Genomic DNA, 26,811 nt, shown 5'->3' with positions numbered 1-26,811 from the left:
GTGAGTTCATGAAGGAATCCCAGGCAGAGGAGCATCAGGTACAGAATCCATCTGGAGAGTTCCTTCAGGTTCTTTCCTCAGGTTCAGTCATGGGTCCATGAGAGCGAGCCCATGTCTGAGACAGACCCCGTACCATCTCTCTCATCCTTTCCTATCTGTTCCTTTGTGGAAACTTCTCCCATGCAAAGCAACTCAGTCAAATGGCCCACAATCCAGCCAGACATGTGGCTTGCCTCGTCCCAGACGTACACTGACCTTTTACTCAGTAAGAACCCCCTTATCACTGTGGCGTCTATAGGAGGCAGTGAACATCAGCATGGGCTGAAGTGCTCCCTGACATCCAACAGAAGAGGTGAGGCTTGAGCTGTTTTTAGGAGAGCAGATGAGGGGAAGAAAACTGGGCACCCGGTGGAAGGGATAGAACAGGCAAAGGGGTAGAGGTAGGAATGATCCTGTTAAATGAGAAGAAGTACAGTAAAGAGGCTTCCTGGAATGGAGAGTTTATTCAGGAGTCAGAGACCATACAGTGGAGTTTGATTAAGGAGACTCTTGAAAGTCAAGAAGGGAATTTGTGCCTTTGTTACTGAGTACTGTAGGCAGATACGGCAGGTTAATGAACAAAGAAGGGATGTAATTAAAAAAGAACAATGTGTAATGGTCAGAAGAATAAAAGCTGTTTGCAGAGGGTCTAGCTCAGGTGATTATTAAATTTATTTTGACATTCTCCAGTTTGAGATGATGGTAACTCATCCAAATATCCATATCTGCTATGTAGCTGCAAATATGAGGCTGGCACTCATGAAACACTCAGGTTGATGTTTTAGTCAGACATGTAGAGGTGTGTTGTTTTTGCAATGAGAGCGAATAAATTATGAGATAATTTTACTGCTTTCCAGAGGCTCTGTCAACATTTGAAAGGTCTTAAGTTTATGTTAATAGTTAAAAATTCACTTCAAAGATTCTCTGTGATTTTTTTCCATTCATTCTGACTTGACTATTATTTATAAGAATGATTAGCTAAAAAATATCTTTGTTGTGCCTGTTCTTGGTTCTGCCACATGTAGCTGCTTGTTGATAGGTGCACAGCAGGTGTTTGTTGAGTATTATGAACCATTGATCACAGTGTTTAATAGAATTCTGTCATTGACAAACATTTTCTATGCATATTAGAGATTTTTCTGTGCAGACATTCAAGAACAGATCATAGAAATTCACATACATATGCATATACATCAAAATAGACTTTATTTCATTTATTGTTCCCAAAGGTTAAAACATACAAACCAGGAATAAAATTAAAATTATTTTCTTTTTGGGATGATTTATGTCTTAATTTTCACCTGCTCTATAATTAGAAATTTTGAACCCTGGGAATTTTTTTTAAGATAAAATTATTGCCCAAGTAAACTTCGGAAATGACATCATTAACCCAGAGACCTTCCTAAGCCTAGAACAACATTACTGGCACAATGCCCCCACCACCCAACATAGACAAATAAATAAAGAGGGAAGTTTAAAATAATCTGAAAATGATTTATTGTTGCCCACCTCTGTAGTTAGAGATTCAAGTATTATTACTTTAGTGCAACAAGGGAAGACAGGAAGTTGCTGTGGGCTAGAGGTAAATTATGATCTGTTGCGAAGGAGGAAGGAAATGGGCTGAGGAAAGGAGGAGCTGGGAGCAAGCCTTGTGTTTTCTGAGGTATTGCTTCAGGTAATGGCTGGAAAAAAATCTTTGCCTTGACCCTTGCTGGAAAAGGCCAGAGTAAACTACGAGGCTGGTTAAGGAGCAGCATACTGGTTTGGGGAGGATCAGACGGCTGCCCTGAAGCCTAAAACAAACCAAGGTGTCTAGAGTCACAAGTCCCCCCTTGTTCAGCTTTGCTGAGCCATCCTCTCCTGGATACACCTTGTCTTAGAGTATAAGGGGGTCACTTGATACCCTAAGACTTAGGACAACGATTCTGAGGGTAATTTTGACTTTTAACTCTACTGTTACTATTTGTACAGTGAGTTGAAGTCTTCAGTTTAGAAATACATGGTGAACTTCTATCTTGGAGAGTCTACTTGGAAGAAGAAAGAGGTGACCAATTTCATCCTCAAAACAGTGTGATGCAAGGAGGGAAGAGAGAAGACTAAAATATATTGAAGGTCTGTTATGTGGCAAGGTCCACGCTAGTTGTTTCACAGATATTTTCTCATTGAATCGTCCTAAACCCCCAGGAGGGAAGGCTTTGCTGCTTCTGCTTTGTAACTGAGGAAACTGAGACCCACCTTTAAGTATATCACCCAAAGAAACATAGTTAGACTATGGCAAGACTGTGATTCAACTGTAAAGTTAGTCTGACTCCAATTCCTGTGTTTTTCACCCCATATCATTCTCTATCCTGGATTACTTTTATTGTCCCTGGGTGACAGACAAAAAAAACCCAATATCCAAAAAAGTGAAGGCATTGGTGCCTATTGAGCCTGAAGCTTGCTTTCGCAGATTCTTCTTTCACAGGATTTTTTTGGCTGAATAGCATTACGTTCATATTAAGTTTTAAAAATGTCTAAAGGCAAGTTTCCCTCGGATTTGCTTTAGGTTCACTCCCAGAAGTAGTGGTCACCCATCTTCGAGCAGCTGCCTATGCCCGTGACACAGTGTTGGCTCTGGAAGATGCTGTGGACTGGCACGCGGGGGATGAAGTCATTGTCATCGGTGGGATGGGTGCAGAAGGCACCAAGCCCTTGGAAGAGATTGTCATTGTGGAGACTGCGCAGAATACAGACCTCCATCTGAGGTCGCCCTTGAGGTACTGCATGTCACCTTGGCTCCTTTTAGATGGAAGAAGATGAGGTCTTCACTGTGTTGGTGGCTGACATTTGTTTGTCTTTCAATAACGTAGTTTTACATTAAATAATAGTAGACATTTTGACAAGAAGATTACGAAGCATGAAACATTTGGAAGATTAAGACTTCTTAAATAAGTTTCTCTGGTAAGACTCTAGAACTTTCGTCTTGCAGTAGATGGTCAGTGCAATAGTCAGCATAGTTCCTAATTTTCACATACTTGTGATGATAGTTCACTCTTCTTTATCTGAGTTTCTAAAGAAACAGAGCCCCAGATGGAGAATTAGGCTAATTTAGTGGCTTACTATTCCTAATAAGATTTGGAGTGATACCGGTCAGAATGGCCATCATCAAAAAATCTACAAACAATAAATGCTGGAGAGGGTGTGGAGCAAAGGGAACCCTCTTGCACTGTTGGTGGGAATGTAAATTGATACAGCCACTATGGAGAACAGTATGGAGGTTCCTTAAAAAACTAAAAATAGAACTACCATATGACCCAGCAATCCGACTACTGGGCGTATACCCAGAGAAAACCATAATTCAAAAAGAGTCCTGTACTACAATGTTCATTGCAGCTCTATTTACAATAGCCAGGACGTGGAAGCAACCTAAGTGTCCATCAACAGATGAATGGATAAAGAAGATGTGGCACATATATACAATGGAATGTTACTCAGCCATAAAAAGAAATGAAATTGAGTTATTTGTAGTGAGGTGGATGGACCTAGAGTCTGTCATGCAGAACGAAGTAAGTCAGAAAGAGAAAAACAAATACTGTATGCTAATACGTATATATGAAAAAAAAAAAAAGGTTCTGATGAACCTAGGGGCAGGACAGGAACAAAGATGCAGACGTAGAGAATGGACTTGAGGACACAGTGAAGGGGAAGGGGAAGCTGGGACGAAGTGAGGGAGTAGCATTGACATATATACACTACCAAATGTAAAATAGATAGCTAGTGGGAAGCAGCTCCATAGCACAGGGAGATCAGCTCGGTGCTTTGTGACCACCTAGAGGGGTGGGATAGGGAGGGTGGGAGGCAGACGCAAGAGGGAGGGGACATGGGGATATATGTATACATATAGCTGATTCACTTTGTTATACAGCAGGAACTAACACACCATTGTAAAGCAGTTATACTCCAATAATGATGTTAAAAAAAAATAATGCAACAACAAAGATTTTGGGTGATATCTTCAGATGTGTCATTTTCTTTTTCTTTGTTTCAGATATTCTCACAACTCCACAGAGAATTGGGTGGCTGGAGAGCTCCATGTTTTAAAGGTCATGGTGGTTCTCCTCAGCAGGAGTGTTACCATACAGGGAAATCTCACTGATGAGAGGGTGCAGCTCCTTGCTTCATGCCAGAGGGCCAGTGCTTCAGAAGGTAGAGAAACATTTTGTTGGGAAGTCCAGTGGGTGAAAAAGAATGTTCTTACTGTCCAATGATAAGTGGTATGGTTGACTTCTTTCAAGTGCATGTTCCTAATATTCTGTAGTTTTCACAGTGCTCTTGATAAGTCATCATTTCCCCTCCTGCCTTCAACCCCCTTGTGAAAGAGATAGACAAAAGTATCTGCTTGAGAAAGTAATTATTTTTCTGGGGAAAAATATTCATGTTAAATAATGAAATCTGGAGAGTTGAATTAAATTTCCAGGTTAGAGGTTATAATGAAGTCTTGACACTGATTCCAGGCCTCTTCTAAAATTCTCAGGAAAACTGATTAATGCCAGAGTCAGGGATACAGGCAGCACATTCTTATGGGTTAGACCTGTAAGACTCTTCCCTCCCTCCACCACCCCCACTTTTTTTTTTTTTTTTTTACCACCCCCACTTTTAGAGTTTGTTTTCTGAGTGAAATTACCACATACTTTAAGTAAGTGGTTGAAAAAGTCAATTTATCTTCTAGAAGAATAACAGGCACTGAATCACACTGATGTACCTATTAAACATCTATTTCAGGGATGGTTAGTTTAGTAGGTTATGTTTTGGTTTCCCAGGCTGTGGATTATGAGGCTTTCACATGTTGTGAAGACATCATTTGTCAACTTTGGTCCAGGATTGTGTGGGTGTCAAGGATGACTCCCAGGCATGAGCTCTGGATGGATGAGGAGGCTATTTATTGAGATGGGAAGAGGAACAGGTTTTGGGGGTGGGAGGGTGGAGATCATGAGTTTAATTTTGTACATGTCAGGGCTGAGATGCCAGGCCAGCATGTGAGTAGAGATGTCTGGTAGTGTCTGGAGCCTGGAAGAAATGTCAAGGCTGGAGTTAAAGGTTTGAGTCATGCCTATGTATAGATGCCTGTGGGTGTAATGTTGGGATGTGGTTGGGTAAGAGGGACCTTGATCCCACTCCCCACCCCTCTAGTCATCTAGCTCATAAATGTGTCATTCTGAAAAAAATGTTTGCATCCAGTGGGTTAGAATCCAGTGGCTGCCAACTTTAACAATTCTGCTGAATTGGGACCTGCAGTCTATTCAAACTCTCTTGGTAATTCTCATACAGGTATTCTCAGATCATATTGTACAAATCATGGCATTTGATCATGCTGCAAGAGAGACCATGCTTCTAGGTTTACACCAGTATAAATCTGTTGTCTCCTAATGGAAAAAAAACCCTAGTTACACCACAACTCTTAAACATTACTAAACAATTCTAAAAATAAAACAAAATTCATAGACCCTTATTAAAAAAATAATATGTCACTCACCTCTTCTTTGTGTGGGGCTCAAGTATGGGAACAAGGTAGCCAAATACAATAACAAGAGACCTGGACACTGGAAAATATTATGGAGCAATGTCATATATAATCAAAATTGTGACAAAGTGTACAAATATAAAACACCTCTTTATTCACCTCATACATTCATCCTTTGGGTGCTGGCAAATGACTGTTGAATGGTCCATCATTTTGTATTAGTGACATTTCTTCTTTGGTTTATTAACCTGGATAATAATGAGTTAATTCAGGAGATGATTTCTTCTCCATCCTGAGGTCAGTCCACACCACCAAATGCCATGTGTCAACACAAAGCGTCTGGACCCTGAGGTCACAACGCTTTGGTAGTTGCGTGTGGTACTATGTTCATGCTGTCTGCTGTTCTCACTAGCGGCTGTGCTGGGAAGGAGGCCCTGGTGTGGGGGGCTGCTCAGTCACTCCTCTGGAGCCCTCTGCCATTTCTTCAGTGGCATGATTGCTGTGCCTCCAAACCATAAAGCGGCAAAGTATCGGGAAAGCCCCACTGGACATCTCAAGACTAAAAAGAGCCGTGGTTACATTCAGCGCTCACATCTCTTCCCTACAATTATCCACCACGAGAGGGTCATTTGATTGCACACTCCCTCCGGGGCATCTTTTGGATTGAAATAAGCATCTATTTAGGTTGGGTTTGTGGGTTCTAGTCATCCTCTTTGTGGCAGTAATTAAGGTGATTGATTTGGGGGCTTCTGGAAATAATAGAGTGAAGGCAACATCATGTCCTAGTTATTGGATGTTTTAATTAATAATCCAAAGAGGAGAATCAAAGTAAAGGGGAAGTAAGATTATTAAAGGAAATAAACAATCATGGTTTGCCCTTTGTGCCAACAGTGCCTTTCGTACTGGGAGATTTGTCCCGAAGCCTATTGTACATACTTCTGCTCCCCTTGACTTCGTTCTGTGTTTCAGGTGATTTGCAGAACTGTTTGTATTTCAAGAGTGAGAAGATGCTGGGATCCAGGGATCTGGGGGCCAGAGTCATCATTCAGTCGTTTCCGAAGGAGCCCAGCTGGGTCCAGTTGAAGGGAGTGCAGTTCCGGGACTTGGGGCAAGCCTTCTGTAAGCATGCGAGCTCGCTGACTCTGGTGGGATCTCTGAGAGGTAAGGAGGCCCAGGCATAACATCTCATTTTTCTTTCCTCTTCCATATTCTAGGCTCTCCATGCAAGGGGTCCTGGTAGGTGGTATGTGGGGACATGGGGGGATCAGAGATGGATAACTATACCCTAGATCTGTGGTTCTCAAACTTTAACATGCCTAAAAAGTCACTTGGGGAGCTTATTAAAATTCTCACTTAGAGACCCTGCTGAGACAAATTCTGATATAAAGTGGGCCTAGAGATCTGAATTTTTAACAAACCTTCTGATTCTGGAACAAGTAATCCAAGGAGTACCCTTTGAGAAATGTCACTATAGGTACAACAGATGTGGAGGGAACCACACAAATCTGTGTTTTGAATCCTGCCACTACGATTTACTGGCTTTGTGACTGCAGGCAGATTGACATTGAATAGTGTAAATCATCAATCAAGGCTAGCGGAAAGCACTTCGTGAAGATGTCCTAACGCAGAGGAATCTCCTGCTGGGAAAATGGGAGAGAATGGCTGAGAACCAGGCACTCTTCCGGGGGATATAGAGTGGGCAGAGTGTGCAGATCTTGACCAGACCTGAAGAGATAGGAAGGAAGTAGGAGACATCCAAGGCAGGTGGGAACAAGTAGGTAAAAAAGATCAGAATCAGAAAAGAAGAATGTGACCAGATGTACTGATAAAGGCTCTGAGATCAAAGTTGGAGGGATGTGGGAGCATCCAGGGCAAAATGCCAATGCCAGAATCTGATATACAGAGATGGGAGACTTGGGTACAGATGCTGAGTGATGAGGACAGCAGCTCCGTCTCACAGTTATGCTCCCCAGACCTCAGCACCTCAACACCCACATATGCCAGCTTTGCCTTCCTTGATAGGGTGGTGCTCTGGGGGTTGATGCCTGGCAAAGCACATCAGGGCATATTGGAGGTTCAGGTGGGCCTTGAGAGGTGCTAGGATTTCAACAGGTAATGACAAAGTAATCCTTGAGGTCATTGAAAGCAAGATCCTGGCTAGCCAGCTGCAGCATTTTTTTTTTCTTATTTCAAATCATCTGCATGCCAATAATGTCTATTTATCCTAATTTTCCAGATCTCTTCCACCTTATTTATTTCTTTTTACACCCCTATAGGAGGATGGTTCCTCACATGGCTCTTTCCCTAGTACATTAGGACCCTCAGTATCTTTGTGTCCTTCTCTCTGTTTCTTCGGTCTCATGGTGCTTATGATGCTGAGGAATATTTGATGTGGGCCAGTTCCGGTAGAAGTGAGGGGAGTAGTCACATATGAGTTATCAATGAACATAATCAACACCCCCATCAAAAACTCACTTAATCTGCCTCCTCAACCTCTGCTTCAGAGTACCTGCACTTTTATTTATTTATATACATTAAGTTTTATTTGAAAAAGGGGTCGGTGCTTAACAGAAGTTTGAAATCCACTGAATTAATACATTATCTCCTGTAGGTCTCTGTTAAAATGCAAATGTGTTTCCTGGGAGGGGGAAACCCATTAACGCAGAGGTTAGAAACTTCTGGCATGCTTGCCAAAGAATCCTTTATTGGTTCATGCCCTACAGACTCCCATGACCTGTATGGCCAACTGTCCCCAGTTACTGGAGTTGAGGAGTGTTGGAATCTTTGCATGCAAGCTGCTTTTACTGAGCCCTGACCTCCACCCACAATAGATAGCTCTGTAAACACATTAGTACTTCCTGGTTGTTCAGATGGGCAGGCATATTCTGATGGAGTGACGTTATGGTGGAGGTCTGGAGTCAGGGAAAGTCTGAGCAGGCAGTGTTTCCTACGTGAGTGGGTATGGATGGGTTAACTCATTGGTGACTGATGTGAGGGCATCTGGTACTGGGGGAGCTGAGGTCGAGGGTAATCTACAGGCTCTGTGTCTAGGGGACATCATAGTTGAGAATTTTCTTGAGAGTCCCAATTTAAAAGTCAAATTATTACATAATCCAAAGTCATTTTTCCAATACTTCAAACATTTGGTATTGATATAATCTCTCTCACTACCTGGAAATAATACAAAACTCCTTTTTGAGAATTTGTAATTTTACTATCCAAATAATGCATTTTTATTATTTTAATGTGAGTTTCTTCCATCAGACTCAAGATACACAAGTTCAGAATTTACTTAGTTTTATTCATCTTTATGTCTCTGGCACAAGGCACAATTCCTGAAATATATAGTTGATACTCAGTAAATATTTATTTATTGATTGAGTCAGTCCACATACATTGATTTGGGGATCATAAAATATGCCATGGAACCAGTGTAATGGATTTCCTAAAATGTCAATGTCTCTTAGTATGGTAGAGGGTATTTCCCCTTCAGTTTCACAAACCACCATATTCAACGGTGCTTATATTCAATAACTTTGCTATATACCTGAAACATTGTAAATCAACTATACTTCAATTAAAAAAATTACTTTGTAGCTCAGGAAATAATGACTACCTCTCCTCATGCCAGAGGCAGTTTTCAGAGATCAGGGTTGGTCCATAAGCAGCGCTCTTCACATCGTCCTTAACATCTTTTGAGCTGCTGTCCACCATATTGTGATCAGAGTAGATACCAAAGATGACGGCCAGTTGGAAATCTTGACGGCCACACATTCCTCTGTGTTTTGGCCATACTGTCTCTTTCTCAGGTGGTTTTCTTTACTAACACGTGGTCCTTGGATTCCACCCTGCTTATCTTTGGTATCTTTGAGGTACCTTGGTCTGTGCTGCCCATTTTCTTGATTTGATTTATGCTGCCAACTCCTTATTTCTTGAGTTTTATATATTGTGTGGGAGAATGTTCTTAGTTATATTCTAGCTTGCTTTGGAGATGATTAACAAAATGTGAGGAACCTTCGAGATTCCCATCTAATTTTTACCTTCCTCTTTGCTGTTCAGGTTCCTACATGCAGGGCTGTACCGTGTGGCGATCTTTCAGCAGAGGCCTCAGCATGGCCAGGACCTTGGGCCTGAAGGTGGACAGTAACGTGTTCTACGATATTTTAGGCCACACGCTGCTGGTGGGTAAGTGAAACAAGCTTGTTTAATTTTGGCATTCTGGTGGAGGACACATCATTTTATAAAAGGAATCATCCCCAAATTTAAATTTCCAATTTGTAAAAACTTTAGCCTCTGATCATTAGAAATAGGCCGTAGTTAAAAATTCTAATTTTAAATTTAGTCATTACTGATTGGCTAACTAAGCTTTACCAATAGGAAACTGATTTTTATTTTTTATTTATTTTTATTTTTTAAATTTTATTGAGGTATAGTTGGTTTACAACGTTGTGTTAATTTCTTCTGTACAGCAATGTGACTCAGTTATACATATATATATATATTCTTTTTCATATTCTTTTCCATTATGGTTTGCCACAGGATATGGAATATAGTTCCCTGTGCTATACAGTAGGCCCTTGTTGTTTATACATCCTATATAATAGTTTGCATCTGCTAATCCCAAACTCCCAATCCTTCCTTCCTCCACCCCTTCCTTGGCAACCACAAGTCTGTTCTCTGTCTCTGAGTCTGTTTCTGAGGAAACTGATTTTTTTTTTTTTTTTTTTTTTTTTTTTTTTTTAATTTTTATTTATTTATTTATTTATTTAATTTATTTATGGCTGTGTTGGATCTTCGTTTCCGTGCGAGGGCTTTCTCCAGTTGCGGCAAGTGGAGGCCACTCTTCATCGCGGTGCGCGGGCCTCTCACTATCGCGGCCTCTCCCGTTGCGGAGCACAGGCTCCAGACGCGCAGGCTCAGTAATTGTGGCTCACGGGCCCAGTTGCTCCGCGGCATGTGGGATCTTCCCAGACCAGGGCCCGAACCCGTGTCCCCTGCATTGGCAGGCGGATTCTCAACCACTGCGCCACCAGGGAAGCCCAGGAAACTGATTTTTAAAGATGGCATTTCAGTTCAGGTTAATAAATATACAATGGGAGATTTAAAAATTTATTGTCAGTAATTTTAACAATAATTCAAAGTCACATAAATAGGTGTTTGTGCAGTCTCATGGAGTGTCAAACCTGGATGTTGAACAAGGAGTTAAAAATGTTGAATTCTGTTCTTTGCTGCTCTTGTGGCTTGCTGAAGAAGCCCATGTTTCAAGAATCTTCTAAATGGTCACTTGTATCCACTTTTGTTTCCTAAAGTTCATTCCCCTTGCGATGCCTAGAATTATCCTTAACAATCTCAGATTGCATCATGTCACTCCTCTCCTTAAAGCCCTTTAAGAACTTCTTATTTCTCTTAGAATACAATCCAAAATCCTTACTCTGGCTTAAAAGACTCCCTTAATGATTTTGCCTTTATTAACCTTGGTACACTTATCCTGCTATTGTCCTCTCCCTGTGTACTCTAACTGCACGGACCTATTTTATTTTAATTCTTTCTAAAGACCACGCTTTCTCCTGCATCAGGGCCTTTGCACGGCTCTTTCCTTCTGCTCATACCACTCACTCTCCTCCTGTAAGAGTGTCTCCCCCACACTCCCAAGGCAAGTCCGTCTGTCTGAGCTCTTTTACCAACAATCATTACTTATTGATTTAAAAATTATATATCATGTTTCTGATCATGTGTTTTACCGCCAGATTTCATGTGAACATTTTCCCCTTCGCACTTAGCACCTTAACTAGTGCACTTGGAGATATATTTGTTGAAAGAAGTGAATGTATTAATGAACAACGGGTCTTTGGTTATATCGGAATAAAAAAGCAAATCAGAGGTTTTCACAGAAAGTAAGACTCTAACTGTACTTGTTAGATAGTGTTTTCTATTTAAATAAATTCTGTGATATCATCAGTGAGAAAATGTGTATGTTTCATTTAGGAATGATCTGTTAAGATAAACGCTAGAAAGGTTCTAACCCTGAGAGGGAAACTGTTTAGTGGGAAATTATGGATCATGTAAACTAACTCAAGCTCGAAAAGGCAAAGAGCTAAGGACAATAGAAGTCATCAGGTGAAGGAAAATCTTTTGATTGGAAAAGGACAGCTACAGGGCAGTCCGACTAACACGTGGAGGATTGACTTTGCTTATTCTTACTTTTGTTGCTGTAAGGGAAAAGTTTTTTGAAACCTGGGGCAGAAATTCAGGGAGGTACCCTAACAATATTATTTTAGGAGGAAACAAGTATATGGAATAGACATTAACTAGGCAAGGAAGAAAACCTGCAGGAGGAATTTGGCCTTGAGTGCTTGGATATCGTGAATTGGAGGCTCTTGACATCTACTGCATTACAGGTGATGGAATTAGAATATCTGTCAGTGCATTTTAGATAATGTACTCAATCCATGCAAGATGAGTTTGCAAACTCAGACTCGTGAAGTGACATGGGAAGCCCAGACACCTAAAGACCTAGAAGAAAGGGGGTCTGTGGGGTTGCTCTGTGTGGATACCATGTAAGTGGCTGATCTCTGTGTAGCATGGCCCGTGCTCTTTTATTCTCTTCTATTTCAAACCTCTGGTTTGACTGTGAGGGTCTCAGGTCTTGTCTAGCCTGTTCCCCCAGGACATTCCCGCTCTTTCAGGGGAAGAGAAGGGCATGCAGATGGCTGCTGGCCAATTCAAACAGCTAAGGATGGGGCTGGACCTGACACAGGGGTGTGTGACATTTAACTAAGAAGACAGTCAGACTCTTCTTAAGAAGTAAAACGGTAGATCTATCTCTTTGTTGTTATTTTTTTAATTTAAAATGAGCTTCTGATTCATGATACTCTAGAACTAAAAAGTTCACATAATCTGAATCTGTTTGTCTGGTTCATAGATAAAAACACAACACAAAATCAAAACAAGCCACACCAAAAAAAAGAAATAGTATTTCAGCATCTCTCATTTTCCTGGGTGGCATGAAACGTGCTGAGCTAACATGATCTTTTGTTCTCAGGTGCATCCCCTGAGATAAGGTATATCCCTTGGGAGGTTATTCCTGGAAGAGAAAATGGTAAATATGTAAACTGGTTTTAAAACTGTTACCATCCATTTAAGTCGTCATACATTTTATAGACAAGCCTGCTGGCAGTATGTTAGATATCTTAAATTTGCTGAACACACTAGATGTTTATATATATACATATACGTATATGCATGATGAGAACTATAACGTGTATTAGTAGAAATAAGAACGTTGAGTTGAGTACATTTTAATTATGTTGGTGAATCCCCTTTTCTTAAATTAGACTGGTCAGAACAGGGGAATATAATAAGAAACAATGTGATCATCAGTGTTTCTGGCGCCGAGGGACTTTCCAGTACTGAAATGGTGACACCCTCTGGTATCTACATCCGCGATCCCACCAATGTTATAGAGGTAAGATCTTCAGCTCCCAGGACGGTCAGAAATGAGAGGCATAAAATTCACTCCGGAAGTTATCCAGAGTGGTAGCATCAATGGTGGGGTATGCAGCATCTACTAGCTGCACAATGGTAACAGGAAACTACTTTCTGATTTTGGATTAAACAGTGCTTTAGGATAAATGCTATCACTTCCCTCAGAATTCCCGTGAACACCCTTTGAAGCAATATTTATACAAAGCAAAACAAAGCAGATATTGATTATTTTCTGGTCATTTAGATTAATGCAAACTAAAATATCTTCCTGAGCCATCTGCTGTGGTTGCTGAATTTGGTCTCAATTCCGATAATAATTACTTACTAAATCTTCACTATGTTACTATACTAATGTGGTCATATTGTTGCCCTTTAAGAGTGTTCAAAACTGAGGGTCAGCAGAGTCACGAGGTGTGTGAGATCACATCACATTCCAGGTTGAATGAATTACATTTGACCCTTGAACAACACGGGTTTGAACTGCATGGGTCCCCTACACTCGGATTTCTTTCAATAGTAAATATTACACTACCACACTATCCACAGTTAGCTGAATCCTTGGACGTGGAACTATGGGCACCGAGGGATCATATATATGGAAGGTGGACTATAAATTATATGCAGATTTTTGACTGCCTAGAGGGTTGGCACTCCCAACCCCTGCATTGTTCAAGGGTCAGCTATACACTCTGATGGCCTTGGTTTTTTATCTCATTATTTAATACAACTTAATATTACTTCTTCTTGGTAAATTTCACTCTAAACACTTTAAGAAATTAATTTTTCTGGTAGTTTAACCATAGATCCGTGAATGAGGAATTGCATCAGAGTAGTGGGAAGGCCATTTAGTTTCCCCTTTTCCAATAATTTTGTCCCATGGACCATCTATGAAAGCGTTAAGGGTCTCACTCTTCAGGACTCGGCTCCGAGTACCTACTGTGTCATGACAGTTATGCCAAGTTTCTGAGGACCGGAGAGAAGGAACTTCTCCCTCTCTGATCATCTGTTTTTAATTACCTTCAGCTGAATAACCCCTAATAAAAGTCATGGTTATCTCCTCAACCCTCCACCAGACTCTTAATTACCTTTATTCCAAGCACAGTGCTTACACCCTATTTTCGGTGCCTAATGGGGGCAGCTAATGTGCCAGTGAGGGCAGGAGGCAGCAGTGCCTGGATTGAAGGAAACCAACCTGTAGACGCAGAACAATGAGAGTGACGTTTATCTTGTTGGTGACCACATGGTTTGCTGCATAACTATGCCAGCAAGCTTTGGGGACTAAAGAGTTACGTTTTTGCCTAGTTTCTTGGGTAACATAATCTTGACTACTCTGAAGTAGTAGACCCTCAGGGTTGCCCAGGTCATTTTCCTTCAGGAGGCTGGAATGTATCTAAATCCCACCTTGAGTGTCAGAGGTGCTGCCTGGCTTTGCTTCACTGGGTAGCTCGTTGCCTCCTGGGTGGGTGTTCTGGCCACTACTTGACTAGTAAGAAATGAGCTGATGAGCAGTTACCACAGAGAACAGTACGGAGGCTCCTTAAAAAACTAAAAATAGAGTTACCATATGACCCAGCAATCCCACTCCTGGGCCTATATCTAGTTCGAAAAGATACATACACCCCAGTGTTCATAGCAGCACTATTTGCAGTGCTTCCGAGACATGGAAGTGACCTAAATGTCCATAAACAGATGAATGGATAAACAAGATGTGGTATATATATATGTAAAATGGAATATTACTCAGCCATAAAAAGAATGAAACAATACCATTTGCAGCAACATGGATGGACCTAGAGATTATCATACTAAGGTGAAGTAAGTCAAAGAAAGAGACAAATACCATATGATATAACTTATATGTGGAATCTAAAAAAAATGATACAGAAGAGCTTACTTACAAAACAGAAACAGACTCACAAACAGAAAACAAGCTTATGGTTACCAAGGGGGAAAGGGGGGAGCGGGGTAAATTAGGAGTTTGGGATTAACAGATACCAGCTACTATATATAAAGTGGATAAACAACAAGGACCTACTGTATAGCACAGAGAACTATATTCAGTATCTTGCAATAACCTATAATGGAAAAGAATATGAAAAAGAATATATACATATGTATATATATATACGCATACATATATATATGTATATATAACTGAATCACTTTGCTGTATACCTGAAACTAACACAAAACAAACAAGCAAAACAAAACAAAAGAAATGAGCTGGCTATATATGTGCAGAGAACCAGAGAGCCGCCTACAAACTTGTAGGTCACTTGAGTCTTTGCAGACTGACCTGCAGAGCAGTGCCTAGAAAGCAATGAAAAATTTGAGCCCAAAACAAATTGTTTGTTCTCTGTTAGATGGCTTCCCTTTCCATCCATTTACTTTCTTCCTCTTATATCCACTTTACAAAATTGAAAAATAATACAATGCATGTGTTTGGAGAATGAGATTTTAGTTTAAGCTGGTAATGTAAATTCATTAAGTATATTCATTAGGTAAATTCCTGACATTTTCATCTTCAATGATCTTAAAATTCTGTAGTTCTCTTTTCATTAGCTTATTAACTTTTAGACCTTAGCACAGCATCTGAAATGTAGTAGTTGCTCAGTAAAAATTAATGAAATATAATGAATGAATGGCTGTAGGTATAATTCCGTAATCAAAGAATAGGGGGAAGAAAAAGGAAAATAAAGACTAGATTCCAAGATCCCGCAATCATTTTGATGACTGACAAGTAAGATGTTTCATCTGTGTCAGCATTTAGATTCTGTGGAATTCATCTCTCAGTGTTAAATTTTGCACAGTCCTCTCCAATTTTGCAGCTGCGCCGCTGGGGTTCCACTGTGCTGTCTCTTTCATAGTCTATTGTCTGGAGTGTGCCACAACCAAGGACATAGGTGTGACTGGGAGTATGTGTCAGAACCTAAAAATTAGGAACTTCTTTTAGTGCCAACGAAGGTCATTTCAGTCAGTGGGCAAACAGTAAGCTAGTGTTTATTAGGTGTGTCCTATGTGGATGATACACAGAGTACTTTGAAAAATATATTTTAGAAATATATTTTTATTCCAAAGTGATAGTAAGGAGGCTCCAACAACAATATAAGGGTGGCGGTGGTAGTGGTGTGTGTGTGTGTGTGTGTGCGTGAGAAACCTGTCCTCTTCCAGTGTTGTTCTGATGCTCAAGAGAGAGATATCCCTTATATTGTGAGGAACTGTCTCACGGGGCATGGCGTTTATGTTCTGCTCTGTGAGTGGTTCAGAGCTGACTGCCCCTTAAGAGGATGGAGCCAAGCCTTGCATGTGCTCAGTTTTTGTGACCCCTTTACCCACCTTGCTTTTCAGTTTCCTTGCAGTTTGGCAAAACATTTTTTTTAAAGCCACTGTATTACTGTGATTCATTAGGCTATTTCTTTTATAAACTTTTAATTTTGAAATAATTTTAGACTCAGAACTTGCAAAAATAGAACAGAGAGTTCCTCTGTGTCCTTCCCCCAGCTTCCCCCCCAATGGTAACATAACCATAACCATCGCCATAGAGCAATGGCAAAACCAGGAAATCGACATTGGGACAAGACTGTTATGTAAATGAAAGCCCTTATTTAGACTTGAAGGTGACCTAGTCCTAGTGGCTGGGCAACCAATCCAGAAAGCCTAAACCCTCTCTCCTACATACAGAAGTTGACCTTAAAATCTCTGGCCTGGCAGGTAGGCAGGAAGAAACGGAGCTGATCCTTAATTAAGTCTCTGCAGTTATTTGTGGTTGTATATTGTTCCTGGAATGCTCGGACCCAGAGCCTAGGACCAAATGCTCTGCCCAGTGCATGGAACTCACCTGGGCTCCCAGGAAGCCATCTTTACAGTTCACTCACCCTCAACCCTGCTTGGTATAAGGGGACTTCAAGTGCGATATTCCTTTTTAGTTTTCATAGCCACAAGTGGTCTGCCTGCCTCCCTGCCCAGGCTGCTGCTGAGCCAGGTCCAGGGTAGTTTTTCTGAGAAGCAAAACCTGAGCTTTGTACCTTCTTGTTAGTGAGGACTCAACATGATATTCCCATCTGAATGTCCAAGGAACTTGGAATATTCCTTTGTATACTCCTTAGATAGGCTTTGCCAGACTTTGCATGCATCACCTTGCAGTGTCCGGAGCACTTCATTTCCAGGCTGTCTCCCCACCACACTCCAGCATCTGAGTCTCTGACTCCTTTATGGGTGTTTCTTATCTGTCCAGAGGCTTCGTCTTTCCAGGAGACATAACCTATGTTGACCTCAGGCTGGAAGGTCTTTGCTCTCCGTCAGCGAGAGACTGTTCACTCCCAGAGCTCCAGAATATCCCATGTGTCTGTGGGCATTGGACATTTCCCACGACCAGACCCCTGTTTAGAACAGCCAACAGAAACCCCCTGAAGACCAGCCCTTTGAAAACATCCATTTAATTTGAGGGGAATTTGTTCTGGTTTGTGAATCAATTTTGTAAGGAATTCTGTGTTTAAAGGCCGATTTCAGCTCTCTAGCTCTCTCCACTCAATAGCTAATGTATATTTAAGAGCTGCCTGAAGGGTTAACTCACTTTTTTTATAGTGACTACAGATGCACACCACAAGGAACTGGCTTACTTGGGCAGTTAATTTCTCTCTGGAATTTCTCTTGCTTGAATGTCCATAATACATTGACTTCCGCAAAGAATTGATTTCCACACAAAATTCCCTGCTTGCCTTAAACCCTTCCCCACAAGCCGCCAGCTGCCTGCATACATATGTGGTTTCTGCTCACAAGTCGTTTGTAGCATACCCAACTGGAATGCAGAGTAAAAAGGACTGGAAAGTAATGTCATCTGACTGTTCAAGTGCTTCTTTTAAAAGAAAAGTGAGCCTTATTGGCTAACAGAAGACCGAAGTTGCAATATCCTGCCCAACTATAAATGCACTTGGAAAACATTTATATATGACCACCCAGATGCTCCAAAAATACTATTGACACCAGGGAAGATGATTCAAAAAATCTGTTCATTCATTCAAAATACATGTTCTCTGAGCACCTGTATGGCCAAGGTGATGAATAAGGATGAAGTCCTTGAAATATATTCTGCATATGTTTGAATCTTTCCCTTCCTCGTGGAGTCATGGTAATGAATTAGCATCTCGTTGGTAATGCAATAGAGGTGTACGTCCAAGCGAGATGATCATTTCTAGCCTCTAGTGCACATTTTTTTTTTTTTTTGGCTGTGCTGCGAGGCATGTGGGATCTTAGTGCCCTGACCAGGGATTGAACCCAAACCCCCTGCAGTGGAAGTGCAGAGACCTAACCACTGGACCGCCAGGGAAGTCCCAGTGCACCTTTCTTATTGTTTGTATACTTGCAGAAAAGGTGGGTGTTTCAGAAGCCCCCATTCCCTAACCCTCAATTCTTATATACTCATGGCCTTTCTTGTGGCTCATGGGGGTGGTAGAGACACAGCCACTCAACGCCGGCTATGTGGAAGGTGGAGCTTCATATGTGCTTCCCCGAGGAAGGTTCCAGTTGTGTAATCATAACAGAATCAACAGCCATATTACTTGCTTGTGTTTCTATGAGGGCACCTGTATTTGGTGCTTCCATTGGATGCTTGTATTTGCCAGCCCAGTGACAGTGATTATTTCAAAACTGAAGATCATAAGTGCATGTCTTGTTTTCTAGCATGAGGGAAGAATTGAGATAACTGATTCAATGCCAGTAAGTGTTCTGTGGGGGAGTGTCTAGTGGCAGATTTGGTTGTTTAAAAAGATATAAATACTCTCCCAGTAAAAACTGTCAAAGTATTCTTATTGTAATTAACCATGTTTTTATATTTAGGTTGGTCTTTCCATCAAAATTTGGAGATGGGATACTGGAAAGTTATTTCAAGAACAAGTGAAGACTTTAGACTTTTTTTTTTTTAACCATGCTTGTATTAACATTTGGGGCCTCTCACATTTGTGAGAGGCTGTCCTCTATATAACAGCATCCCTGGTCTCTATCCACTTAATACTAGTAAAACCCCTCTCCCTCTGAGTGTGACAATGAAAACTGTCTCCAGAGATTTCCAGATGCTCTCTGGGGAACAATATCATCCCTGGCTGACAACCACAGCTCCAGACTCTGCCACCCCAAGATAACTGGGGTCCTAGAGATGGCCCAGGTGTCCTGAAGTCATGTTAGCATCTTGAATAGTGATTCAGCTTCATATTCAATGATGTCCAAAAGTCACTTTTAGTATGTGGTAAGACATGTGATTGGAATTTTAAGTGGCCTCAGAAAATTGGAGAAATGCTTAGAATCCAAAAGAATGAAGTGCAGTAAAGAATGGGCCACTAGTGCACAAAGAAAGAAGGCGTTCTGTAATGGAGTGAAAGAGGAGGCATGGCTGGTGGATTACAGATACCCAGGGTGAGAGAGCCTTCAGTGCCCACAGTGAACTACCAGCTGATGTTCAGGAAACGGTACCTGTGGTTGTGTCAGCAAGTGCTGGCTCCCCTGGCCAGGTGCCAGCTGCTGCCTGCTGGCCAGGCCTCCCGTCTCAGTGTCAACTCTGGCCCTCATTCATGCTTCCCCAGAGGCTGACGGCCTCCAGGTGCTGGGGTACTGGTTCCTTCTCTCACATAAGCCAGGAGTTGAGTATTGTTTGTTTTAAAACATCCTATTTCAGTTTTTCTTCCATATCGACTTTGTTTGCTTCTGTGTGCTTGTGCATATGTGTGTGTGTTTGTGTGTGCGCACATGCGTGTGGAACATGTGGCACTCCCAGAGAGGAACAGACTTTTTAAAATCCCCTTCTGTAGGGAGTACTGCTATATAATGACTGCCAGTGGGTCACCCAGGTTCAGAGCGCTGCCTTTAATAAAACCTAAAGTCCTTTCATTTAAGAATTAAAGCCAATAAAATATTAGTCTAGAATGGCTGAAGCTATGGGATGAAATGAGTTTGCTAACCTAAGGATAAATAGAGAACAGCTATGATTCAAAGGGTGTGATTGCAGTCTTTGGTCTTAATCCTTACTCACAGTGTAGTATAATAAACTCCTCGAGCTCTCTAAAAGGCTGGGAGGAAGAGCTCTGTCCTTGAGTGGGTCAGAACTTCCTCTTTCAGTTCTAACCCTTTTCTGTGTCTCATCCCAACGTGCATATCCCTTACCATCTGCATTGATATTAAATAACCATTGCAGATAATCTCAGTTTTTTTCTTCTGTTCAAAGGATCAGAGAGAACACTCTGTGGAGACTTGGTTTTAGGGACGACTTTGCTCCCGAGTATTTTTTACACACTAAAGAGGAGAGCTTGTATGAGGTGACACAAGTAAGCTTCTCACTGTGGAAATTTACAAGGATGTTTTAACATGAGATGCCAGCTATTGACGTGGACAAAGTACAGTCAAATTGAACTGCCTGGAGGAAGAGGAATGAGCATATATATATATATTTTTAGATTTACAATGTTGTGTTTAATTTCTGCTGTACATCACAGTGACTCAGTTACACATATGTATATTTTTCATATTCTTTTCCATTATGGTTTATCACAGGATATTGAATATAGTTTTCTGTGCTATACAGTAGGACCTTGTTGCTTATCCATTTTATGTATAATAGTTTGCATCAGCTAATCCCAGACTCCTAATCCTTCCCGCTCCCCCACCCCTTGGCAACCACAAGTGTGTTCTCTATGTCCGTGAGTCTGTTTCTGTTTCGTAGATATGTTCATTTGTGTTGTATTTTAGATTCCACATATAAGTGATATCATATGGTGTTTGTCTTTCTCTGTCTGACTTACTTCACTTAGTATGATAATCTCTAGGTCCATCCATCCATGCTGCTGCAAATGGCATTATTCCATTCTTTTCAATGGCTGAGTAATATTCCATTGTATGTGTATGTGTGTATATATATCTATATATATCTATATATACACACACCACATCTTCTTTATTGGAATGAGCGTATTTTTGAACCAAGGTATATCAATATACCTTGGCAGGAAGTAAGTGAAAAAGCAGAATGAACACATAGAAGAGTGTTTCTTTCCAGCAGCCTTATTGTAATGGACTGACTATGATTTAACTATCCTTAATTTCCATAGGGAAATAGGGTGTGTGCTGCTGGCTATGGCTACTTTTTTCACCTTGTGACCAACCAAACATCGCAAGCTCCACTTCTCTCCTTTACCCGGAACAGTGCACATGCTTGTACGAGGTAACTTGGGGGAAGTTCATCTACATTTTGGGTGGAAGCCTTATGGTTTAACATTTTTTTGCACAACACTCACAGAGAGGGTTGTGTAATGCTTGGCATTCATGTGAGATTTGATGATGTGTCTGAGTGAGCTTCTTGGATCATATATTTGGTGGTGAAGGGAAGGGAAAGAGAGAGAGGTCACTTGAAGGGGCATAGGACAGAGGGCACCTTTTGTGGCCAGAGGAGAATTCAATAGAGAGATGAATTAAACTCCCAACAGGCTGGGGGCACCTGGGAAGCCAGAGTGCCTGAGCTCGGGAGCTGAGTGGGGAGAATGAAGTTTGGAGAAGAGGCTCTTTGCCTGTGACTTGCACACTGTGAGATGAGAGGGGCTCGTTCAAAGTCTTTGCTATTTAGAGGATAAGGTCGTCTGCTAAGAGCAAGGACCGGGAAACATGGTGGGAACGTGGGAAAAATGTGAACTTCAGAATCAGTCAGGCCCCGATTCAAATCTGGACTTTGTCTGAGTAAACTGCCTTTTTTTTTTTTTTTTTAAAAAGAGTTAGATCCCTTATTTGTGAAATAGGGACATATCTCTAGTGAAAGTTTCATGTGAAAATTAGAGATGACTTCTATAATGCACCTAAGAGAACATCTCGAATATGGTAGGAACTCAATAATTGATATAAATAATTCTATTAAACAGTTTATTTATTTATTATTATTATTTTTTTGGCCATGCAGTGCGGCATGCGAGATCTTAGTTCCCCGACCAGGGATTGAACCCACACTCTCAACAGTGAAAGTATGGAGTCCTAACCACTGGACTGCTGGGGAATTCCTCGATATAAATAATTCTGATAATAGTTAGTTATGTTAATAATAGGGAAATAATATTGCAATGATGGGAAATGATAAGGAGAGTGGAATAAGGATTAAGCACCATTGCTCTGCCATGTTGAAGTGCCGGCTGAGGCGAGAATTAGTACATGTGTCATGAAATTATTATTAAGATTATGAAGTTTTTTTATCTAGCAGCTCTCAGCAGCCCTGGGATGTGAGGGGAGAAGGTATCCAAAATACCACAATGCTAAGGCATTTCAGGGAGAAGCACAAAAGCTGCAGGCATTACAGGGGCTGGTAGCTGCTGTCTCAGCAAAGGGATGGATCTAGAAGGGACTGATGGAAGCGTGAGGCTCGTGTTATGAAGGGCTAGGCAGGGGAGTCCAGGCTCCCAGGAAGGGGATGGATCTAGAAGGGCTGAGAGAATGGAGTGGGACCATGGCAATCTGTGTCTTGTTGAGATCCAGGAGCAGGTCACAGAGGGTGACAGAAAGGAAAGGCTGACGGATAGGCAATGACAGTCAGAGAGAAGGCTCGCAGGTCTCCTCTTTACTCTCCCTTATTCAGTACCTTTAGTTTTATATTTTCCAATGAGAAAAAGTGAGACATTTGGAATGCAGAAATTGGCTGAATTTCACTCTTTATCTTTCTTCCTAGGTGTGGCCTCTTTGTATACCCTAAGTTTCAGCCAACTTGGGATAATGGCACTGGTCCCACCCTGTTCCAAAATTTCACGGTTTGGGGAAGTGCAGGTGGTGCCCAAGTACGTTTCTTTAGCTTTTTGTTCTTGTGGTGATTTATTGTGCATCTCTACTTAAAGGGGGATTATTTGCTGCTGGGGGAGCATTGCGATATTCTCACAGCTTTAAGGAGCCAACAGCATCATAGGTGTGTGTGAAATAGTTGTTGAATGAACAGATTCCTAGTCAGTAAGCCAAGGTTAGTTCATTGCCTGTCTGGCGATTTTCCAGCAGCTCTAATAGGGAACAACAGAATCGTAGAGATTTGCAACCAAGAAAGATCATAGGGGTCATCTGTTCTTCCCCTCACATGCCTATTTAGAGAGAAAAAATTAAGGTTCAGAAAGTGAAGGGATTTGCCAAAGGTCACACAGTTTGTTAGCAGCAAAACCAGGTGCAGAATCCAGACTCCAAAAGTTGTGCATTTGATACCCTAATATCCTGAATAGTACATGTTTCAGTTGTAAGGAAAAGTGCTGTTCATCACTGAAACACAAAAATTCCAGCTCAAGGTGGCATTCTTACCTTCATCTATGAGCCAAATTTTCTTCCATTTTCCTTGAAAGGAAACAATGTTCATGTTATCCATTTAATTTTCATTATTTCAGTGATGTCTTATAAGAAAGCTTTGTATGCTCACTATTACCAGCACCATATAAAAATTATCCAGGGTCACTATTTGGTGCTACACAGAGAAAATTACAGACATTTGGTCTCTGCCACGTAGAAATAGGGAGCCTAAGATACACAGATGAAGAAATATATCTATAGGGCATTCAGGAAATAGAATAAAAACATATAATTAAGTCACAGTAAGAAAGCTAGGCATTTATTTCACATATCCAACATAAGGAGAACTATTTGGGAAAGTCCCAAAGTACAAAATTGGGTTAGTTAACAGGAAGAATCCCTATTGTATTAAGTATTTTCTTCTCATTAAATTTGATAAAGTACTTTGTTTCCCATAAGCATTATAAATATAGAGGTGACAGATCCCTCTTTTGCAGGGAAGCAATTCGTGCCTTGCAGAAGGGCTGATGCCTGTAATTAGGTAACAACTGTTGTCAAGTTATCAGTTCAGATCGTACCTATTTTGTTTACATAAACGTGTCTTCAAAGATCTATCATTTTATAAAAGCTGTCAGCGCATACATAGTGGGAAATGCAAGCTATTCAGTTCTTGAAAATTCAAGCACAAAGACTGATCAACAAGTAGAAGCACCATACTGTGATAAATCAAGGCTTCCTTGGCCTTAATTAATAGGAAACTCCCACTTTAAGGTACGAACATAAGCATGACCCTATTTAGTAAACAAAGAGGCGACTGTGTAAGGTTAACTGCTAGTCCTAACGGCACCCTGATTTTCAGGGTGGTTGAACTGAGGCCTAGGAAAAGTTAAATGTCTTGCCCAAGATCACATAATTAGTTAATATGAGTGCTAGGTAAAAACCAAGGGTTCTGTTCCCCACGCTAGTGTGATTCAACTCTAACAAGCTCATTTTGTTAATACTTGATCCTTGTTTGGGGCCACTAGCCCAAGCTGTCATCATTGTATATGCATATAACATATTTTGAGTCTGTAGTCATGCTGAATTACTTATTTCATATTTACAATTTTCTGACAATATTAGTAAACATATACAACACCGAGGAAAATGTTAAGTACTGGAGTTCTTGGATGCCCTGTTTTTCTCCGTAAATTTTGTGTTACTTGACAGTTGCAAGTTTACTTTAGGTACACGAAGAATTCACATTGACCTTTTTAATGCATCAATTGTTAGGAGGAGAAATGAAAAGTACAGAGGGGATGTTACCAAAGGGGACTAGTTAGTGCTGACCTCACGGCAACTTTGGGATGCCCGCACAGATATTGATGGACAAAAGCTGCTTAAATATGGTATAGCATGCTTATTTATACTTCATCAATAATTAAAGAAGCTACAGGAAGTCTGCAAGAAAACCCGAGCCTCAGACCTTTGACATAATATATGCTGTTGTTTTATAGATTTTTAGAAGTAGCAATCTTCACCTGAAAAACTTCCAGGTTTATGCATGCAGAGATTTTGGAATTGACATCTTGGAAAGTGATGCAAATACTTCAGTTACTGACAGCTTATTACTTGCTCATTTTGCCCCCAAGGTAAATGCCTTCGTGTGATTCTTTTATGTTGTCCATCAAAACGGAATCGTATGTGTTGGGTCCCCTGGTAATCCAGGATATGTAATTTAAATAGCATTCTTTAGTAAATCTTGTATTTAATTGGTCAAATTTGGAGGAGCTTTTGATTTGTAACAGTGGTGATGTTTATCATAAAATTCAAATATACACAAGATTTCCATGTTATGCGTCCATGTACATCACAAAAGCCCTGAGTGGTTCGCAGAACTCTTATTTGTTTGCGATTTAGCATTATTGTCCATACAATTCAATAATAAGCCTAATAATTTTAGGGTCATTTACTCTAACTTCACAAGGATTATGAGGTGATTCCATATCGTCTTTGTGCATCTGTGGTTTGCCAAGTTTCGACATCAACATTTTGTTCATAGGGTTCTTACTCTATTTAGGGTTCCTGCCCCAGAAAAAAAGGTGATATAATTTATATTGTTTGCTTAATATACTAGGGTTTCTTATGTGATTCCCTAATACTTGCCTCAGTGTGGGTTTCTACATGATAAACATCAACCTATAGATGACTTCCCTGCCACTGCATGGCCAGGGGCCCAGAATGTAGGTGAGCCTTAGAGGACTTCCTGGATAAGAAGTACTAGTTCTCAAGGGAAGTCCATGGCTGCCATTGGCTTCAGACCTATAATGGGTCCCCCAAGTTCTTTTTCTTGAAGGAGTTACATGAATATTAGTGCCCCATTGTCAGAATAATCATAGATGGAAGGGACCTACAGTGCTTCTGGGGACCAAGGAAAGAGCATTCTCTTTAGTTTGCTCCTGAATGCTTTGATCAACTGATATTTAAATGATAATTATTGACTTTTGTACTTCCCTTGACTATTTCATAGCTATAGATACAAACATTAAGAGTAAAAAAATCATTTTCTTACTAAGCTACATTTTCCTACATTTAATTCTCCAACTTCCTTCATTACTTCTCTTCTGAACCATTCTTTTCAGGAGGGAAATACTTGCCAGTTCTTCCTTTTCTCTGAAAGGATTACAACCTTGAGAGATTATTCTTCTTTTCAGGTTGCATAGTTTTCAAGAGAGCATGGGACCCAGATTTAGATTTTGTGATACTGGTTGACCCAGGCCCTTAAATTTCTCCAAAATAACCATAGAGAAGATGCTAAAAACAAAATGCCCATCAAGCTGAGGAAATAACTGTCCTGGCAAATTAATGTCACAACATCCTAACTGATGCTAAATAGACATCATAATTAATGGGAGAGTGACATAAGTTAAGAGATAGATTATGACAAAAGGGTGCTTATCATGAGATAACAAAAAATAATCTCACCCCTGGGGTGTGATTCACCAGCAAGGTAATGCAACTGAGGGCTTCTTAGTCTCCTAACAAGTAAGTGCAGAACCGAAGTCCCTGGATGGAAAATGTTAAACAGCTTGTTCTAGGAAAGGTCTAGATCTTGGTTAGGCATCCAAATCATAAAACCATGCAACTTTAGAGGTAAATATTACCTAAGAGTTGGTCTAGTTAGAACTCCTGAATTTACAGGTAAAGAAATGGAGGCTTTGGGAAGTCAAATAATAGCCGAAGATCATGCCCAGTATTGTGGAGCTAGGACCACCTGGATATCTTCCCGCGCCTGGTCTAATACTCATTTAATTACACATGGAAAATGGCTTTGGCAATAAGCATTTATTAGTGCCTACTCCAGTATTCTCTGAAGTGTTTTTTCATTGAAGGCTGGTCCCAAGAGAGGCTCTGAGAAAAGAAAGATTCTTAGGTTAATTACATACAGGATATGCTGTTTACCATCCCTCCCATCCCCTGAAATTCACATTGCATAGTAACACTTTAAAGTCTTTGCAAAGTTCTAG

The 26,811-nt window shown here is 40.7% G+C and overlaps 1 protein-coding gene across 19 annotated transcripts in view; it reads left to right on the top strand.

Moving 5' to 3' along the window:
• The window catches only part of PKHD1 (PKHD1 ciliary IPT domain containing fibrocystin/polyductin), a 476,353-nt gene that overhangs the window by 175,164 nt on the left and 274,378 nt on the right, over window positions 1–26,811 (top strand). For all 19 annotated transcript variants that reach the window (XM_082346239.1, XM_082346233.1, XM_082346232.1 and 16 more), the window contains 9 exons: window positions 2,585–2,795; window positions 4,067–4,224; window positions 6,509–6,700; window positions 9,599–9,724; window positions 12,582–12,638; window positions 12,874–13,004; window positions 21,118–21,230; window positions 22,713–22,818; window positions 24,802–24,936. In XM_082346239.1, coding sequence (XP_082202365.1) covers window positions 2,585–2,795; window positions 4,067–4,224; window positions 6,509–6,700; window positions 9,599–9,724; window positions 12,582–12,638; window positions 12,874–13,004; window positions 21,118–21,230; window positions 22,713–22,818; window positions 24,802–24,936 — 1,229 coding nt within the window. The remainder of the gene's footprint in view (window positions 1–2,584; window positions 2,796–4,066; window positions 4,225–6,508; window positions 6,701–9,598; window positions 9,725–12,581; window positions 12,639–12,873; window positions 13,005–21,117; window positions 21,231–22,712; window positions 22,819–24,801; window positions 24,937–26,811) is intronic.

The sequence above is a fragment of the Balaenoptera borealis genome (assembly GCF_965194805.1).
Source record: "Balaenoptera borealis genome assembly, chromosome: 12".
Lineage (NCBI taxonomy): Eukaryota > Metazoa > Chordata > Mammalia > Artiodactyla > Balaenopteridae > Balaenoptera > Balaenoptera borealis.
Note: the sequence above shows the minus strand (reverse complement) of the source record. Positions and strands in the feature narration are given on the sequence as shown.